The sequence below is a fragment of the Tupaia chinensis genome, unplaced genomic scaffold (genome assembly GCF_000334495.1).
Source record: "Tupaia chinensis unplaced genomic scaffold, TupChi_1.0 Scaffold000146_1, whole genome shotgun sequence".
Taxonomy (NCBI): domain Eukaryota; kingdom Metazoa; phylum Chordata; class Mammalia; order Scandentia; family Tupaiidae; genus Tupaia; species Tupaia belangeri.
Window position 1 is genome coordinate 14,196,638 of NW_006159616.1, and position 15,502 is coordinate 14,212,139.

Here is a 15,502-nt window from a genome sequence, read left to right on the forward strand (position 1 = left end):
GCTCTGGGGTCAGATTCAAACATCCCCTTGGCTTTTTATTCATGTATCCAGCAAGTAGTAGAAGAAACCTACTATGGATCACTTTAACACTCATATCTGCATCACTTCAAGCGTGTCATGTTAATTCCTCTGCGCCTTTCTTGTTAAAATGTGAAAGATGATACTTGACTTACAAGGTTGTCAAAATTAATTTAAGGGGCCAGCAGATGGCATAGTGGTTACGTCACTGGATTCCCATATGGCTGATCGCTGTTCAAATCCTGGACCGCGTGGTTTCAAACTCACGCCAAGCGTGTGTGCATGTCCAAGGTCCTGGAGGAGAATTGAGAAGGGATTGTGGAGTGGCCATCCCCTTTTGGGAGGTGATTTCTCACTTTCTCTCTCACTGTGTCTCTCTCTCAACCCAGCAAGTGCATGTGTCATAAGGCAAAAACTGCCCAAAAATAATTAATTTAAATGAGAAAATACCTACAGCCTTTATAGTGCTTGGTATACACTGGGTATACCTACAATAGTGTGTGTGTGTGTACACATACATTCATATACATATATGTGACTACTTAAATAGAAAAAAATCCTAGTGACTAAGTTTGTGGAAAAGAGATATGAATCGTGGAATTTCTTCATTAACAGCTCAAAGACTGATATTCCCCATTTTAAAATTCAGGGTGAGCTCTATGGAGCTCCATGATGCAGTGGTACCGGGCTGCTCAAGAGAAGCCAGGTCCCACTTGGCGACAGAGGTTCGAATACTCCACACAGGCGGGCTGAAACATGCCAGGTGCATGTCTGAGTACCCAAGAGCTGATGGGCTGGAGGACTAGGAGGGAACCGGGCATGACCAGATTCTGTGGAGGGAGTTCATTTCTCTTGCTCTCATGTGTGAACATGCATTCTATCATGAATAAATAATTAAAAAATTAAAAAATCCAATAGGCCCCTTTATAGATAAAACATGTCTTTCCTGCTTGCCTCCTTCCTACTTTGGGTGCTCAAGTTTCTTTCAGTTAAATGCCCTGGAGTGGGAGAACCAGAGAACTGAATTATACTTGGTCAACATCAAATTTATTGATTTCAAGAAAATGTAAGTGAAAATTAATCTAATTATTAGCCTTCCTATCAGGTAAACTCTTAAGAAAATACTCTTTTTCCCCCATAGTTTTTGCTTATAGGGCATGTGTGTTTGCTGGAGAGAAACACAATCAACTCCCATGGGGGATGGCCATACTGTAAGTCCCATTTCCTTTCAGGATTTTAGGCACATTGGGACCAGCAGCAGCACTGGACTCTCATGCAGTCAACTGTAGTTCGAGTCCCAGGCCCGATGACTTCAGACTCATGCCAGGTGCATGTGCATGTGTGCCCATCCAAAATCTTCTGAGGTGACTGGAGAAGGGATTGCACGTGGCCATCCACCCTGGGGAGTGATTTTTTGCTTTCCCTCTGGAGAGTACACATACCCTATAGCAAAAATCTCTTAAAAAAAAAAAAAAAAAAAAATTGGGGCATGTACACACATCTGCCTGGTGCGTTCTCAACCTGCTGGGCCCAGGACTTGAACTGCAGTCAGTCATATGGGATCTAGTGCCTTAACCTCCATGCTGCCTACTGGCCCAGAAATAATCAGATTTTTAAATGAATATTAAAATAGATGTTGCTAACAGATACCACTTTGCTATTGTGCATCTAGAAGCACTGAACCTTAACTGAAGTTACTCATTTTGACCTCTATGGGGTTATTGTAAAAGTCATAATGTGTTTTTCTATGCAAAATGGGCCATTACTTTTTCAGTGACCAAATAGGTAACTGTTGAAGCAAATTATACAAAAGCACTCAAGAACACCAACCAACTTCCCTTACGACTATAAAAGTGAACAAAATTAAATGCAATTTAAATACGATTTGAAAATATCCTTCCCTGATCCTTTCCAGAGGATCTACAGTTGAATTTGGAACTACAATGCATCAGGTATTAAAATAGAGTATTTTCCTAAATGTTCAGATGGAAAATAACCTTGATATACATTATACTCAAGTGTCTGTGAAAGAATGAATGGAAGACTCCCTTTTTCTGCCTTTGGTCTCATTCTTCTTTTCCCTTTGTTTTTACAAGTACAGAGGGAGAAGAAGGCACCCGACAGGGTCTTGTCACACCACGATACCCTTTGGCTCAGCCCTCCAGCTCCTCAATTCTGGGCACCAGAGAGTTTGACTGGTTTGTTTTTGCTGGTGGACCAGCAGTCCAAACTGCAGTCACCATGTGACTTCCAGCACTACAGGGTGCCAGTACTACTATGCTGCAGAAGCTGGGCTTTATTACTTTTTGCTCCCACATTATATTTCCTTTAGAAATGAGGGGTAACATTCCAGAAATTTTTTTTTTTTAAACTTTGAACCAGAGTATATAAACAATACCAGAGTCTGCTGTCAGAATAAACGTGAACTCTCCAAGGGGTTGCAGGCCTACTTCCCGTTTTCAATAGCAAAGATCCCAGAATGGGTTAAAGACCATAGTGGGAAGGGCTATTACTCATCATTCTATGTTCACAAACAACCTGGGAGGCAAGGATACCTACCACATACTCGCAAAGTGCCTGGGTTTAACTAGGCTTAACTTCCAGAATTACTTCTAGGAACGAGGCCACTGACGTAACAGTTCTTTAAAACTCTTGTGTTTGGCTAAAATAGGGGAGAAGAGGATAACTTCAAATAAATATTTGTTGCATAAAATATTTAGTGTCAGAGGGCCGGCAGATGGCGTGGTAGTTAAGGTTGCTGGACTCCCACATGGCCAACTGCAGTTTGAGTCCTGAACCTGGTGGCTTGCTTTTTTACTTTCTCTCTCTCTCCCCTCTCTGGTCAAATCAGAATAAATAATGAATAACTAAAGTTAAATAAAATAATTCTTTAAAGGGACCAGTAGTCGGTGTAATAGCTATGTTGCTGGACTCCCATGTAGATGACCACAGTTCGAGTCCTGGACCCGGTGGCTTAAATTCACTCCAGGAGCGTGTGCATGCCTGGCCAAGATCCCGAGAGAAGAATGGAGGAGAAGGGATTGCGGTGTGGCCATCCCCCCTGGGGGGTGATTTCTGCTTTCTGTCTCTCTCTGTCTTTCTGGTGAGTGCATGCACCCTATAGTAAAAACCTCTCCCCCAAAAAATTTAGGGGCCAGCAGGTGGCTTGGTGGTTAAGGGTACTGGACTCCCATATGGCAGACTGCAGTTTGAGTCCCTGGACCTGGCGGCTTGCTTTCTCACTTTCTCTCTCTCTCTTTCTCTCTCTCTCACTCTGTTGCTTTCTGGTGAAATAAAATGAATTAAAAAGAATTTAGTGTCAGAAAGTTATGCTTACTTCTTTGATCTCAGCAGCCTGAGAGCTTAGATTACCAATCTGCACAAATTGGAAATGTACAAAGAAGCAAAATAGCTAGAAGTTTGTCCTGGTTCACACAGTGGTGTTAAAAATGTGACATGTGGGACCAGAAGATGGCATAATGGTTATGTCACCGGACTCCCATGTAGTTATCTGCAGTTCGAGTCCTGGACCGGCTGCTAAAAACTCATACTGGGTGTGCATGCCTGCCCAAAATCCCGAGAGGATATGGATTGCATCATGGCCATCCCCCTGGGGGGTGATTTCTCACTTTCTGTCTCCGGCTCTCTGATAAGTGCATGCACCCTATAGCAAAAATCTCTCTTTGAAAGAAAAAAAAAAAGATACGCTTCCCTGTCCAACAGTAGGAAAAAAGCTAGCACACTAGGAAAAAAGCTGTACTTGGACTTACTGCTCTTCTCTGTGTTTTAGGGTGTGTTTCACTGGGATACTTACGTCCTTAGCTACAGTCTGCAGTACAGTGAACATAAAAGAGGACACAAACCAAAAGTATACTTAAATTAAATAGCATGATTTAATTTAGTTGCTGCTTAATCCTGAATCTTAAGTTAAAAAAAAAAGTTGTAATTAACTATTAACGTTAATGAATTAAACCTTCCAGAAAGCATGAATCCAAAAGGAAATGTCCAATAGGTGATAGGAGCCAGGTATTTTCATGGCCTTTCCTGTTTCAGTCTCAAACATTCCACACATCAATGGAAAAAAAATTCTCTAGAATTTTTCAGTTTTATTCTTCTAGAGCACAATTTTCTGGCTCATTACTGAGCATGGTCTTCTAACAGGTACACAATTAACTCATAGGTAGATAACACAATGGCAGTATTTGGGATCTGCCGGATGAGCTGGGCAAAGAGTCCTCTGTAAAAGGCAAGGTAACCTTCCTCCCGGAACACCAGGCGTGCCGTCTGGATGAAAGACTTGTACTTGGTACCTTCCTCCCGCAGCCGTGTCCTTATGACTTCTGCGGAGAGAGAGACACCTGTTTTATGCTACGAATACGATGGGGAAGGGAGTCAAAGCCCACAGCTTTAGAACTGTTCACGTGTGACTTGCCATTTTGGCTCTATTGGGGCAATGAAAAGTTAAGTTCTTTTGAGAACAATTAGCAACTCTGGAAATTGGGCAATAATGGACATTTACACATCCACAAGTAGAGTCACTTTTAGATGATTTAAAAAAGCTTAGTTTGAATGGGACTTAATTTTAAAATAATTCATAGCTTTCTCCTTCCAATTAGGCAAACACTGTCATTAAGCATGGCGATGTCTCTCAGGAATTATTTTCTTGTCCTCCTCTACTTTCTACTCCTCCTAGAATCCCTCCAAGTTTATAAGCCACTGCCTCCTTCCCTAAGCCATTGCCCATCTGGCCCTCAATACCAGGCACCCATAGCCAAATACTTCAGCCTGCCTCACAGAGCTTAGACCCCAAAGGCATTACTGGCCTCCATTCCACATGCCTGCTGGGATTGGCTTAGTGCCCCAGCAACAATGGGGACTCAATATCTGGTACTGGGCCGACCACGTGCCACTGTCATAGCTGACGATGCAGCAGGCTTGGAAAACAAAATCTGTTTTCATGGTACATGAACTAAGCTTTTGTCCCCCATAAAGTAGGTCAGTAGGACATCCCATTCAAAATGGGTGCTGAAGTATTTTAAGTTTGGCTTCTACATAATTTTTTTGACTCAAGCAATTTTAAATAAACCCTAGATTCTTTGTATCTTTGGAAGCAACAAGAAGTTTAACGCCCCAGGGCCTGACGTCTGCACAGCAAGTTTCAGCCACAAGCAGCCGACGCTGAGTTAGAGGGAGTGCCCACCACGTGCACTCGGCCATTCTGCCATCTTACCGTGCAGGCGTTTGAGTTCCAGCCTGTGCTACCGAGGTCTAGACACACGGACAAATGACAAACCAGAGTTGGCTTACTGCTCGGGAAGCAGAAAGCAAAACATACCGTGTGGATAAGCAATACAGGAGGCACATCCCTTAGAAATAGCAGCAGCTGCCATAAGTCCAAAAAAATTTGTGGAATTTTTCTCAGTCCCGTTTGCAGAAGAGGCTAGTGGAGCTTCTTTCAGATACTTCTTTAAACTTTCATAAATAGCAAAACAGATGATTGTTTCTGAAATTCCAGCATATGAGGCAGTTAATCCTCTATAGAAGCCACGAATGCCTTCTGTCCGGTAAACATAGCGGGCACACTGGAGTGTATTCATCTGCTTGGAGCCCCTCACTCTGCACAGAGGAAACAATGACAGGCATGAGAAGACACGCTGATGAGCCTGGCTGCCGTCCCCAGCCACAAACGACCACCACCGACCACACAGAGGAGCTGTACGGCAGGAGAAATGTGTCTTCCTTGCATTGTGGTCAGCTGACTCCTGGCCCACTGTGAGGCCAAGTCAACTAGCTGGGACACCTGGCAGGCATCTGTTCCAGTTATAACATGTTCATGGCCTTTGACCGACATTTAGAATGAGCTATACGGAGGACGAGGTTTGCCACAGAGAAAAAATAATTATGATAAGGTAAAAACAATCCAAATGACCTAAAACTAGGAACAGATAAGTATACTAGATTACAACACTTCTGGCTGCAGTGACATGGAGGAGAGCTGAAGTGGGAAGTAGGACAAAGTTACATACGTAGTTACAGGGATGATACAAATGTTTTCAAAAAATTCACCAACATTCTGACAGGTTGAGTACAGGTGTTCTTTCTTATCACTCTAGTCTCCAAATGGTGTGTATCTGGATTCCATTATCTCTAATTTCTAAAATTATATAGATTGTAAAATAACAAAAAAGCCTTAGGCCTAGACGTTCCCATCTCACGACAGACGGTATTTATAAACCGCCTGCTACAAGGCAGTGGGTGGGCCCTTGGATGGTTGTGCTCAGGCTGGTCACACGCCCAAGATTCCTTCAGCTACAGTTCGTCTCCACTGGCCTCTGTCCCTCCTTTATCCTGTCTACACAGAGGCCATTCCCACACCCTCGCCAGAGTGACCTTTCTAATACAAATCCATGCTGCCAAGTACCTACTTAAAAGCCTCTAATCTTGGCACTACTGGCAGCTGAGGTGAGATAATCTCCCGTTTGGGAAGGAGGGGCTGGCCCGTGCACTGTAGGGTGTTCAGCCGCATCCGTGGCCTCTTTATACCTCGGATGCAGAAGCACCCCGCATCTAAGTTGTGAAAACTAAAGAAGGGGCCCCCAAGCCCATCATGATGGCATAGCAGCAAGGCAAAGCTCCAGCACGCTGAGGTCGGATGGCTTCCCTGTACACGCTGGTGCACACCTCACACCAATGACCCTGGCTAAGGGTGGCTATGGACCACGGAGTGAAGATCTCGTTGGGGTGCCCGTCTCTCTCTCTGTCTCTATCTCTCTCAACAAACAAATAAATAAATATGTAAAAGGACCAGCAGCTGGTGTAGAGGTTAAAGCGCTGAATCCTACATGGCCAACTGTACAGTTCCAGTCCTGGACCCGAGGCTTGAAAAAATCACACCAAGCGTGTGTACATACGTGCCCAAGTCCCAAGAGGAGAACAGCCACAGCCATCTCCCTGGGGCGGGGGGGTGACTTTCTTTCCCTCCCTCCATCTGTCACTAGCAAGCACACATGTCCTATAGCAAAAACTGGAAAAAAAATATACAAACACACACATTTCCATTTTTTTTCAATGTCTCCAAACTTTGCCAGATGTTCTCTGGAGGGTAAAATCTCTGTTTTTTTCCCACTGAGAACCACGGCTATAATGGCTTCTACTACCCTGAAGGCCCAACTCCAAAGTCCTTTCCAGGTCCTTCGAGGAGCCGGCCCTGTTTCCCCAGCCTCATCTATATTCCCTCCTGCAGCATGCTCTTGCAGTGCAAACCCACACCTCCCGCCTTAGGCTCTCACTTCTTGCCCTAAGATTTTTTTATACACGTTCTCTCTGCCTCAAGCATTCTTCCCTGCTGCCCACCTGGCTCTTCTTCTAAGATCGTATCTCTCCGTGCCCTGCCTAGACTGCATAGGGATCCTCAGGGTCTGGTTGCATTTCAGGACCCTTGTCCCCCAGACTCTACTTCTCTTTATTTTCTGTAAAGGTAGAAGACAGGGTATATGTCTTATGAGGCATGGCTTAGTCCCTGCTTCCTAATGACTAGCACACACATGTACACACACTAGTACACACAATGCTTATTCATCACTCAGGGACAAGTGTTAACAGGACCTAACTAAAGTTCCAAAAGGTCCTGAGTACCATCATTACTAGGGAGATATAAAGGAATGCATATATTGGGACCAGCAGCTGTCGTAATGGCCATGTCACTGGACTCCCACGTAGTTGACTGTGGTTTGAGTCCTGGACCCAGTGGCTTAAACTCATGCCAGGCGCTTGTGCATGTGTGCCTAAGATCCCGAGACGAGAATGAAGAAGGGATTGTGGCATGGCCATTCCCCCTGGGGGGGTGATTTCTCACTTTCTGTCTATCTCTTTCTGGCGAGCACATGTGCCTATAGCAAAAAACTCTCACCCCCCCCTGCCCCAAATGCATGTATTGAGGCCAATACTGCAGCACAGTGGGTAAGCACTGTGTGCGGGGAGCTGGACTGCACATGGCTGACAGTGGTGCATATCTCAGCATGGGTGGCTTGAAATGCATGCGGGTGGATGTGTGCCCCAAGTCCTGATGGGATGGAGAAATTCAGGAAGTATTATGATATGACCACACCTCACTGGAGGGCGCCTTCTTTCTCTGTCTCCCTCTCTTTCTCCGGTGAGCATATGTACTCTCTGGTAATAAAAATGGAAATAAAATAATGCAAATAAAGGGTCTCAACTGACTGTTACATCTTTCCACTGCTAAACAGACATGCTATTAGGTCACTATCCTCACTATCGGGATCGTGAACCAAAGGCTTCCAGGAGAGTCTGTTCAGGAGGCTGAAGCAGAAGCACAAGGAGGTGTCAGCGTGACCAAGGAGGGGAAGGGGCTCTGGTGGGAGACAGCACACTCAGGAGAAGGATGCAGGAGCACGTGACACTTCTGGAAAATTGTGAAGGATCACTGGATGCTGAGCTAAGGAGTTAGGATTTTATCCTAAGAGTAACCACAACTCATCAAAGACTTCTGAGCAAAGGATCTGTTCGAATGACTGGCCCTGATGTGCTTTTCAGAGGGCGCTTTCAGGGAGCAGACTGGAGGAACCTGGCATCTAAGGCCAGTGCAGAGGCCATCAGGGTCGTTACAGAGCAAAGGCAGACTCCAGAGGCATTCTTGACCTCTCACCTCCTTTCCTTAGAGGCAGCTCAAAGCCAGACTGGCCTGCTGGAAATTTCCAGTACAGCACATTTCTAAGCAGTATAGTAACGCACAGTTCTTAGAATCCTTCTTTAGGCAGTTCCTTGAACTTTGGGAAAATGATATCTTTAACTCTGATCTCTAACGGAAACTTGCATTCCTTCATTTGAATATCTAAAAAGCCACAGAAGTGTTGCTAATCTGTGATTTTGCACAAATAGAAATATTTTTCTATCACATTACATTTATCACACGTATCACAGAACATTGTGATATTTGAGACTGTGGCAGTTACTTGACGGCTGCTAGATCTCATTATGAATATGTTAAAGTAGCAAACAACTATCAATACATCACCAAGTTTTGAACATTGATCATCGTATTCTAATGATTGCTTTCTATAATCTAATGAGTGCTTCAAAAACCATTATTCTAAAAAGAGCCTGCAGGTTCCACCAGGCTGCCAAAAAAATCCAGGGCAAAAAAGGAAAGTTCAGAGCCATGGGCTAGAGTTTCCGGGTAGAAATCGAGTACATCTGAGGGCCTTGGAGATCAAAATTCCTCTTCTGAGGCCTGAAGGTATTTACTGTCCTGTCGTTTTTTGGCACCTTCTCATTTGAACAGAGGCTTTCCAACGGGGGTGGGGGAAGCGAAGAACAGAAAGCCATGACTATCTGAGAAGGAAGTCAGGACTACAGACCAGGGACCACAAACCCGAGCCTGTCCTTGCTTTCCCTGCTGGTTCTGTCACCCACAGTACTTCCAGTACAAATCTCAAAACAAGCAGCATTTCTATCTGTGTTTAGATGCAGAAAGAAAAAGCAGGGGAATGGCTGAGGACTCTATATATCTCAATCCATAGCTGGAACTGAGCAAAGCAAAAACAAACAAACAAACAAACAAAAAAACACAACCCCAAGAATTCTATTGTAGAACGAACAATTAATTACTTACTTCCGTTCTAGCTGCATCCGGGTTTTAACCATCCATATAGGATTCATTAAGGAATTTGTGACAAAAGCTGGAAGAACAAGAAACCCAGAAATACTCATCACTGAACACAGTCAATGCTTACCGAAGGTGTTGGGCTGCCCTGCCTGTGTGGTGGCCCGTCTATCTCTGCTCAGTCAACAGCTCTGCCCGTCCTCTGTTCACCACCCCTCATGTGGTTGCTCCATTTATGGAATGGTCTACACGGTACACTTTCAATAAACTTGCTTAAAAAAAAAAAGGTGTCTAAATTGCACAATAAACTTTGAAATCAGGGTTTTAATAACTTAATAAAATGGTGAATAGGAAGCAGTTACTTTTCTATACTGCAGATGGAAGCTTTAGTTCCCTAACCGGAAACATCTATCGGTTCTGTTGGATCTTAGGAAATCTCTCAAGTTTCTAGTCTTTTCAACCTCTGGGTGGTGCTGTTGACATTTCTGCTAACATAACTGCTGTGGTAAATAATCAACTATCGTGAAACTTGATAACCTTCAGATATGGAAATTGTTTGAAAAAGTTACTAATCTACAAGGCGCTTCTATACCTATCATGGGATAGAAGGAACTAGTCTCTATTTGAATCTATACTTGGAAATACAAGAACCTGTTTCACAAAATTGAAAAAAAAAATTTTTTTGAGAGAATATTTTTTTGCTGTAGGGTATATGCCCTCACTGGTGAGACAGAAAGATAGAAAGACAGAAAGCAAGAAATCACCCTCCAAGGGCAGAAGGCCACGCTGAAATCCTGTCTTGTCCACTCCCCTCTAGGGATTTTGGGCCTGTATGCGCGCATGTCTGGTATGAATTTCACGCCACTGGGTTCAGGACTCGAACTGTGGTCGACCACATGGGAGTCCACCACATCACCTGCTGGCCCTGAAGTTTAAGTTTTTCTTTCTTTCTTTCTTTTTTTTTTAGAGAGATTTTTGCTATAGGGCATGTATGCTCTATGGGGAAACAAAAAGTGAAAAATCACCCCACGGGGGGATGACCACATTGCAATTCCTTCTCCATTCTCCTCTCAGGATCCTGGGCCCCCACACACATGCACCCAGCATGACTTTGACACCACTGGGTCTGTGACTTGAACCACAGTCAACTATATGGGAGTCCAGAGACATAACCATTATGCCCTCTATTGGTCCTGAAATTTAAGTGTTTTTTTTTTTTTAAGTTTCATTTTTTCTTTTTTAACTTTACTTATTGATTTTAATTTGACCAGAGAGGGACAGAATGAGAGAGAAAGAAAAAGTGAGAAAGCAAGCAAGTCGCCAGGTCCAGAACTTGAACCACGGTCGGCTACCTGGGAGTCCAGTGCCCTTAACCACCAGGCCACCTGTCGGCCCTAAATTTAATTTTTTTAAGAGAGACTATTGGGACCAGCAGATGGCGTAATGGCTATGTCACTGGACTCCCATGTAGTCAACCGCGGTTCGAGTCCCAGACCTGGTGGTTTAAACGCATGTTGGCACGTGTGCGTGCATGCCCAAGATCCCGGGAGGAGAATGGAGGAGAAGGGATTGCAGAGTGGCTGTCCCCCCTGAGGGGGGGATTTCTCACTTTCTGTACCTCTGACTCTCTGTGTCTTTCTGGCGAACACACATGCTCTATAGCAAAAACCTCTCAAAAAAGAGAGTCTACTAAGCCTTTCCCATCCTAACACTGGTAATCATTTCAGACCAACTAAACACACAAAACCCACTATGGTGATCCGCATATGAAGTAGCTCCTCTCTATTTACCAAGGGTTCAACTAAGTTAATTTTGCAAAAGTTATAAAATTGATTAATAGCTTTGATTTTTATTTATTTTTAAAATTTTGCTATAGGATCTGTGCATTCACTAGAGATAAGGGGCAGGGGAAGTTGAGAAAGCATTATCCAGGGGGGGATGGCCATACCGTAATCCCTTTTCCTTTATTCTCCTCTCCAGATTTTGGGCATGCATACCTACGTGCCCTGTGTGTTTTTCAAGTCACTGGGTCTGGGACTTGAATCACATCGTTGGCCACTTGGGATCCAGCTGCCTTAACCACCCCACTGGTTGGACCTGATTAGTAGCTTTTAGCTTATGGCTAACTCACTCACTATTGGCCTCGCAAGTGAAGACTGACCTGTTTTGGAATACCACATTTCCTCCCCAGAGGTCCACGTTAAGTAGAAATGCCTTTCTTGGGTGAAGCAGTTTTGTTTAACATTACTTTCTATCCAGGGTCCAGAAATGATCATCTATAAATATTCAGATGGGTTGCTAGTACTTTTATTTTAATAACAAAGGCATACTAAAACTGGTATATATACTTTACAGGCTGGCAAAAGGCAGAAATTTTTCATAAAATGCCAATTTAAGTTCTCTAAAATAGCTCTCTATTTAAATAGATATAAAAGTCTACAGAAAGAGAGTCTTGGGCCAGTCCATGGCTTTATGGTTAAGGTGGCTATATTCTACTTGGCTTACTGCACAGTTCAGATCCCAGATCCAGAGGTTTGAAAAAACACTGGGTACATGTGTGTGCATGGTCAAATCCTGAGGAGGAAAGGATGAAAGAGAAGGGATTTGGTGTGATCGTGCTTCATGTGAAATGTGAAGTATTTTCTCATTTTTGTGTCTCCGGCAAGTACACACATGGCAGGGGAGGGGAGGAGAGGGGGAGAGGACAAGAGGAGAGGGGAAGGGAAGGGAAAGGGAGAAGAGGAAACGGGAGGAGAGAGCCATCTTTTAGAAATCTACAAGTCTGAGTCAACAGTTGACATAGTGGTTAAGGCACTGGATTCCTACATGGCTGACCATGGTTTAAGTCCTGGACCTGAAAGCTTGAAAATCAAGTCAGGCACATATGCATACATGCCCAAAATCTTGAGAGGAGAACTGAGGAGAAGGAATTCTGGTGTAGCCATCTCCCCTGAAAGTGCATGTGCACTAAGGCAAAAAAAAAAAAAAACACCCAAAAACAAACAAACAAACAAACAAAAAAAACAACAAACAAAAAACTTAAGAAAAAAAGAAAAAAAAAAAAACATGTCCTTGTTTTCTGCTACATACTTCATGAGTAAAAGTCCTGCTATGAGGCCAGGTGGCATGGGGGCTGGGGGGCTCACACGGCCAACTGAGTTTGAATTCCAGACCTGGTGGCTTGCTTTCTCACTGTCTCCCTTACTCTCTGGTAAGCACATGTGCCCTGTAGCAAATTAAAAAAAAAAAAAAAAGATGATAAATGAAGATAAATATTTAAAAAAGAAAAGTCGGCTATGCATTTTCTGGAGTAAGTAAAATGATTCCCTCCAAAGAGGACAGGAGGAGGGCGAGCAGATGGTGTGGTGTTAAGGTGGCTGGATTTCCCCGTGACCGACCACAGTTTGAGTCCTGAACCTAGTGGCTTGAAAATCAGGCTAGGTGCATTTGCACGTGTGCCCAAAATCTAGAGAGGAGAATGGAGAAGGGATTGCGGCATGGCCATCCCCACCTTTCTGTCTCTATCTTTCTCCTCTCTGGCAAGCCCACACACTCTATAGCAAAAATCTTAAAAAAAAGAAAAAAGAAAAGAGAAGAGAGAGAGAGAAAACAGGAACTCTAAGAACTGTCACTAACCCTACAGAATTAACTCCGCTACAAGCCCGGGCCCTCATTGTACCATCCAGTTGTGAAGGACAGAGATGCCAACTGTACACAGGTTATGCTCAACCCCACAGAGAATCACAAAGAAAACAGTCCTAACTTCAGAAAATAATAGGCAAACAAAAAGATATGAAAAGCCCAATAACACTCCTTTAAGAGAAATATGTGTGAAAACACATACTTTTTAAGGGAGAATAAAAAGCTTTTTAGTGGTCGAAGACATTGAAATCAAGTTACGGACTGTTCTATATATTGTGTAAATTCTAACATGAAGTATTAGGAAAAAAATGTTAAGTGAAAAACAAGCAGGGAGCTAACTTCTAATTTCTGCAAAACACTCTCTGGCACAACACGTGCTTCAGGAAAGCAAGGGACTCTCACTGCACTCACTAGGGTGACATACCTGCAGAGCCAGCTGAGAAAATGTGCACGGTATTGCTATTAGGCACGAAGATGCCATTAAACTGCTCTTTGGCTTTGGAGTAACATGCAAAGTACACAGCCCTGTTAGAAGAAAGAGAGAACGCTATCAAGAAGTCATCACGGCACTATAAAATACACTCGGTCTTCTGAAGTACCTGGAAAATTAAGGAAAATAGGGTTGAGAAGTCCACATAATCCACAACTTGACCTCACCTGTACTAAAACCAAAACCTGTGATGGGTGCTCCAGGAAGTTCTTCCTGGCCCCTCCAGAAATTATTTAGTGATGACAGAGGTGCTCAAAATAACTGAGGAAAATGAATTTTTGGTTCAAGAAAAAAATATATACATAAAGTCCTTTTATATTGTTCACCCTAGATAAATGTGCATTTTTTACGAACCAACATACATTGTAACTTTTAAAAGTTAAATTATTTCTTTTTAAATAATTATTTTATTTAACTTCATTTACTTATTTATTTGTTTATTGGTTGGTTTTAATTTGACCAGTGACGGACAGAGTGAGAGAGAGAAAGTGAGAAAGCAGAACTCGAACTGTGGTAAGCCATGTGGGAGTCCACCCCTAACCACCATGCCACCTGTTGGCCCCAAAGTTGCATTATTTCTAAAATTTATGACACTTACACTCTGCCTTACCCCCAAATGAGCAGGTCAAATATAACTTGGGCTGCTGTGGGATGACTCGGGATCACACAAGAACAGTCACTGTACAGTGCTTTCGTAAAGGGCTCTCTGCCCCAGGAGCCGGCACTGCAAAGCGACACTGTAGAAGTGGCCCTCTGCCTGGCCCTCTGGGCTTCTCTTCTCATCTGCTTTTCCTCCTGTCCTTCCTCCTGTTGGGGCTACTTGGGATTTTCCCTGCTCTAGCACCAGCCTGCCAGGAAATGGTGCCTTCTCCTGCTGGCAATGGATCAATCATTAAAAAAATTTTCAACTTAGGATCTTCACCACTGATCACTGTGTTATGAAACAGGTGTTCTTTTTCTCCTAAATCCTGTTGTTCTAAATGAGGGCAGAAGCCAGGAAGCTGTATCAGATTAATAGGATTATTGCCATATTATCTTTCTGCCTGAAGGCAGACAGGACTCTTACCCTGTTTTTTTTACGACACATATGCAGCACATTTACCATTGACTAATAACAAATTATTACCTCACAGGCTAGTACTTTCTATTTTTAAATAGGTTATACACACATTATAAATTCTTAAGAAATAAAAAAGATTTAATAAGAATCTGCATTTTTCTAATATCACCAGGTAATTTGTTCTAAACTGAAGCACTGATCTGAAAGAATTGTATTAAGTTCTTGGAATTCACCTTATGTAAAACTACATTCTCATTTTTGTTACAGGGCTTAGTTCTCTTTAAAGTCTATTTGAGGGACTGACTGGTGGCTTAGTGGCTAAGGTGCTGGACTCCCACATAGTTAATCATGGTTCAAGTCCCAGATCTGGCAGTTTGCTTTCTCATTTTCTTCTCTCTCTCTCTGGTCACATTAATAATAATAATAATAATAATAATAGATAAAATTAAACAAAAAATAATTCTTAAATAAGTCTACTTGAGGAATCAGCAGTTAGCGTAATGGCTATGTCACTGGACTCCCATGTAGTCGACCGTAGTTAAAGTCCCGGACCCGGTGGCTTAAACTCATGCCGGGCGCATGTGTGTGCATGCCCAAGATCCCGAGAGGAGAACGGAGAAGGGATTGTAGCATGGCCATCCCCCGGGGGGTGATTTCTCGCTTTCTGTCT

The 15,502-nt window shown here is 43.3% G+C and overlaps 1 protein-coding gene across 1 annotated transcript in view; it reads right to left on the bottom strand.

Moving 5' to 3' along the window:
- Positions 1 to 4,099: 4,099 nt before the first annotated feature.
- SLC25A33 (solute carrier family 25 member 33) overlaps positions 4,100 to 15,502 on the bottom strand; it is a gene marked incomplete at its 5' end in the record, with an annotated part of 27,629 nt that continues 16,226 nt past the window's right edge. The window contains 4 exon segments of the mRNA XM_014586586.1: positions 4,100 to 4,358; positions 5,354 to 5,634; positions 9,650 to 9,716; positions 13,707 to 13,807. Coding sequence (XP_014442072.1) covers positions 4,156 to 4,358; positions 5,354 to 5,634; positions 9,650 to 9,716; positions 13,707 to 13,807 — 652 coding nt within the window.